General features: G+C 28.7%; 2 protein-coding genes across 2 annotated transcripts in view; both read left to right on the top strand.

Moving 5' to 3' along the window:
• Window positions 1-4,791, top strand: part of plxna2 (plexin A2) — an 801,241-nt gene that overhangs the window by 240,077 nt on the left and 556,373 nt on the right. The window lies entirely within an intron of this gene.
• LOC133554165 (probable phospholipid-transporting ATPase IIA) overlaps window positions 4,383-4,791 on the top strand; it is a 116,335-nt gene continuing 115,926 nt past the window's right edge. The window contains exon 1 of the mRNA XM_061902602.1: window positions 4,383-4,585. Coding sequence (XP_061758586.1) covers window positions 4,518-4,585 — 68 coding nt within the window. The 5' untranslated portion in view covers window positions 4,383-4,517. The remainder of the gene's footprint in view (window positions 4,586-4,791) is intronic.

The following is a 4,791-nucleotide window of genomic DNA, read 5'->3' as shown; positions in this document are numbered from 1 at the left end:
TATACAATTACACCCAAATTATTTTCAAATATTTTTTTTTGTAATAGAATAAAAAAATAACTGCTTTTTGCAAATTCGACAAGTGTAAAACAAATTTTTTTATTAAACTGCATATATGATTGCAGCTATATTCATAGTTTGTGTAAATTTATTATACAATTACACCCAAATTATATTTGAAGATTTTTTTTGTAATAGAATAAAAATAGAACTGCTTTTTGCAAATTCGACAAATTGTGTTAATTTATTATACAGTTACACAAATTATTCGTCCCGGTTTTTGTTGATTTTATTTAACTGTACTAGAATGAAAATAGAACTGCTTTTTGCAAATTCGACTAGTGTAAACATTTTTTTTTGATTGAACTGCATATATGATTACAGCTATATTCATAGTTTGCGTAAATTTATTATACAATTATACCCAAATTATTTATTTTTGACGCTTTTTTTGTAATTGAATAAAAATAGAGCCTTTTGTAAATTCAACAGCTATAAAAATGTTTTTTTAATTAAACTGCATATATTATGATTGCAGCCATATTCATAGATTGTATGAATTTATTATACAGTTACACCCCAAAAAAACTTTTTTCCAATTTTTGCTGCTTTTTTTATTGTAATAAAATAAAAATATAACTCCATCCATCCATCCATTTTCTACCGCTTATTCCCTTTCACTCATTTTTGCAAATTAAACTGCATATATTACGATTGCAGCCCTATTCATAGTTTTTGTAAATTTATTATACAGTTACACAAATTCTTCCCAATTTCTGTCGATTTTTTTTTTTTACTGTCCTAGAATAAAAATAGAACTGCTTTTTGCAAATTCGACAAGTGTAAAATGTTGTTTTTTTTAATTAAACTGCATCTGATGGTCGCCATATTCATAGTTTGTGTAAATGTATTATATAATTACACCCAAATTATTTTTTCCAATTTTTGCTGCGTTTTTTAATAAAATAAAAAGAACTGCTTTGCTAATTCAATAAGTATAAAATGTTTTTTTTAAATTAAACTGCATATATTATGATTGCGGCCATATTAATATTTTGTAAACATTATACAGTTACACCCAAATTATTAATTTTTTCCGATTTTTGCCACTTTTTTTGTACTAGAATAAAAATACAACAGCTTTTTGCAAATTAGACAAGTGTAAAAAAATTTTTTTCATTGAACTGCATATATGATTGCAGCTATATTTATAGTTTGTGTAAATTTATTATACAAATATACCCAAATTATTTATTTTTGACGCTATTTTTGTAATAGAATTCAAATAGAACCTTTTGTAAATTCAACAGCTATAAAAATGTTTTTTTAATTAAACTGCATATATTATGATTGCAGCCATATTCATAGATTGTATGAATTTATTAAACAGTTACACCCCAAAAAACTTTTTTCCAATTTTTGCTGCTTTTTAATTGTAATAGAATAAAAATATAACTCATTTTTGCAAATTTAACAACTATAAAAACATGTTTTTAAATTAAACTGCATATACTATGATTGCAGCCATATTCATAATTTGTGTAAATTTATTATACAATTACACCCAAATTATTTATTTTTTTCCAATTTTTGCTGCTTTTTTTAATAGAATAAAAATAGAACAGCTTTTTGCACATTCAACAAGTATAAAAATGTTTTTTTTTAATTCAACTGCGTATATTATGATTGCAGCCATATTAATAGTTTGTAAACATTTTTTATACAGTTTCGCCCAGATTTATTTTTTCCTATTTTTGCCACTTTTTTGTAATAGAATATATACACAACTGCTTTTTTGCAAATCCAACAAGTATAAAACATTTTTTAATTAAACTGCATATGTTATGATTGCAGCCATATTCAGTTTGTATGAATTTATTACACAGTTACATCCAAATTATTTTTTCTGATTTATGCTGTTTTTTTATTGTAATAGAATAAAAATAGAACTGCTTATTACAAATTCAAATATAATTTTTTTAAAGTGCATATATTATGATTGCAGCTATATTCATATGTTGTGTAAATTTATTATACAGTTACACCCAAATTATTTTTTTTCCGATTTTTACGGCTTTTTTTTTGTAAGAGAAAAAGTAGACTGCTTTTTGCAAGTTCAAAAACTATAAACATTTTTTTAAATTAAACTACATATATTATGATTGCAACCATATTCATAGTTTGTATGAATTTATAACACAGTTACACCCAAATTATAATGTTTTTATTCTACAAAAACAAAGCATTTCTCTTGCAGTGATTGTAGCACGTCTATTTCCCAGAGCTGACTAAAAGATGTTGACTTTCTGGCTTTGAGGTGATGATGTGACATCTGTGTGTTCCAGCAGCTAACCTCACCTATTGATGATTTGACTGAGATAGGCGCCAGCGCCCCCCGCGACCCCAAAAGGGAATAAGCGGTTGAAAATGGATGGATGGATGCACCCCCCAAAAAAAGTAAAATTTCAAATATGAGTGCTTGTATAATAAATGAATATGTACAGGTTTTGAATGTAGTTTGAGTCATTCGGCAATGGTGCTGGTATTATTAGTTGTTTTTTTGTAAATTACATTTTTCATGTAAATTGTTGATCTTGAAGATATATTTTTGACTAATACTGTATTTTTTTTTTCAATTTTATGCATTTGTCTTTCATGAAATATATTTTTTGAAATATTTGTTTTTACTGTGAGTAACTGCCAGAGGAATTTTTTCATTATTTAATTTTTTTGTTTTCTTTTTCAATAATATATTTGACTAATCGTCAAATATATTTTTTTGTTTTCATACTATATTTAGGTTTTTTGTGTATGTATGTATATGTATATATATATATATGTATATATATATATATATATACATATGTGTGTGTGTGTATGTGTATATATGTGTGTGTATATTTATTGTATGTGTGTGAATATGTATATATATATGTGTGTGTCTATATGTGAGTGTATTATATAAAATATGTGTGTGTATATATATATGTATGTATGTATATATGTTAATGTGTGTATATATATATATATGTGTGTATACATATATATGTGTATATGTTTATATAAGTGTGTATATGTATATATATGTGCATATGTATATATATGTGCATATGTATGTATATGTGCATATACATATGTGTATATGTATGTGTATATATATACATATGTCTGTATGTATATATACATGTGTGTACGTATATATATATATATATATATATATATATATGTGTATATGAGTATATGTATATATACATATATGTATATTTACGTATATCTGTATATACGGGGCGGTTTAGCTCGGTTGGTAGAGTGGCTGTGCCAGCAACTTGAGGGTTGCAGGTTCGATTCCCGCTTCTGCCATCCTAGTCACTGCCGTTGTGTCCTTGGGCAAGACACTTTACCCACCTGCTCCCAGTGCCACCCACACTGGTTTGAATGTAACTTAGATATTGGGTTTCACTATGTAAAGCGCTTTGAGTCACTAGAGAAAAAGCGCTATATAAATATAATTCACATTCACTTCACATATATGTATATATTTGTGTATATATGTATGCATATATGTGTATATACATGTATATATGTGTAAATGTATATATTTGTACATATGTGTGTTTATGTATATATGTAGATATATTTATAGATATAAATAGATTTATTTATATATCTACATATATAAGTGTATATACATATAAACACACACACATATATATATATATATATATATATATATATATATATATATATATATATATATATATCCAAGGTTCTCATAGTCATCATTGTCACCGACATCCCACTGGGTGTGAGTTTTCCTTGCCCTTATGTGGGCCTACTGAGGATGTGGTAGTGGTTTGTGTTGTGGTTTGTGCAGCCCTTTGAGACACTAGTGATTTAGGGCTATATAAGTAAACATTGATTGATTGATTGATATATGTATATATTTGTCTATATGTGTATATATATATCTACATATATACGTGTATATGCATATAAACACACATATATATATATATATATATATATATATATATATATACATACATACAGTATTCACATAGATATATATATGTGTGTGTGTGTATATATATATATATATATATATATATATATATATATATATATATATATATATATATAAAATCTCATTTGTATCTGAGACATTGCTGCCAACGCTTGTATTCAGCATCTATTATTGATTTTGCACCAACAAATAAATAATCAAATAGAAAAAGTGCAGAGAGTGGGGGACATTCCTGGTATGCCCAGCACTCTTTAATCATGTAGCTACGGCCATGCGTCATATACAAAAACCGTTGGAGACACAAAGTAGACTTGCAGGCAAAAGCTAGAAACTGCAAGTCCAGTAGGTGACATCATCAAGAAACTGCAAGTCCAGCAGGTGACATCATCAAGAAACGGTAAATCTAGCAGGTGACGTCATCAAGAAAAGCTCGACTGTCACACCTCCGCCCGCCAGAGAAGCTCCACAGTCACTCCGCCTGCCCTCGGCGGCAATGACGGACAACATCCCCCTGCAGCCCGTCCGACGGCCGAAGAGGAAGAACAGCAAAAACAGCCATGGGTGAGTCTTCTCCTCTCTTCTCTTTTCCTCTATTCTCTCCTCTCCTCTTCTCTCCATTCATCTCCTAGCCAGCACCAGCTAGCACTGACTAGCATCTTCGCTTTCGGCGGCCATTTGCCTCCAAATATACCAGCCGGGCGTTTATATCTACACGCCAACGCCAAGGACTGAGATGGAAGCTTCGGGTTGGCGAAACGACGAAGGAT

This window comes from Nerophis ophidion, linkage group LG06 (genome assembly GCF_033978795.1).
Source record: "Nerophis ophidion isolate RoL-2023_Sa linkage group LG06, RoL_Noph_v1.0, whole genome shotgun sequence".
NCBI classification, from domain to species: Eukaryota; Metazoa; Chordata; class Actinopteri; order Syngnathiformes; family Syngnathidae; genus Nerophis; species Nerophis ophidion.
This window is presented reverse-complemented; position numbering and strand designations above follow the sequence as displayed.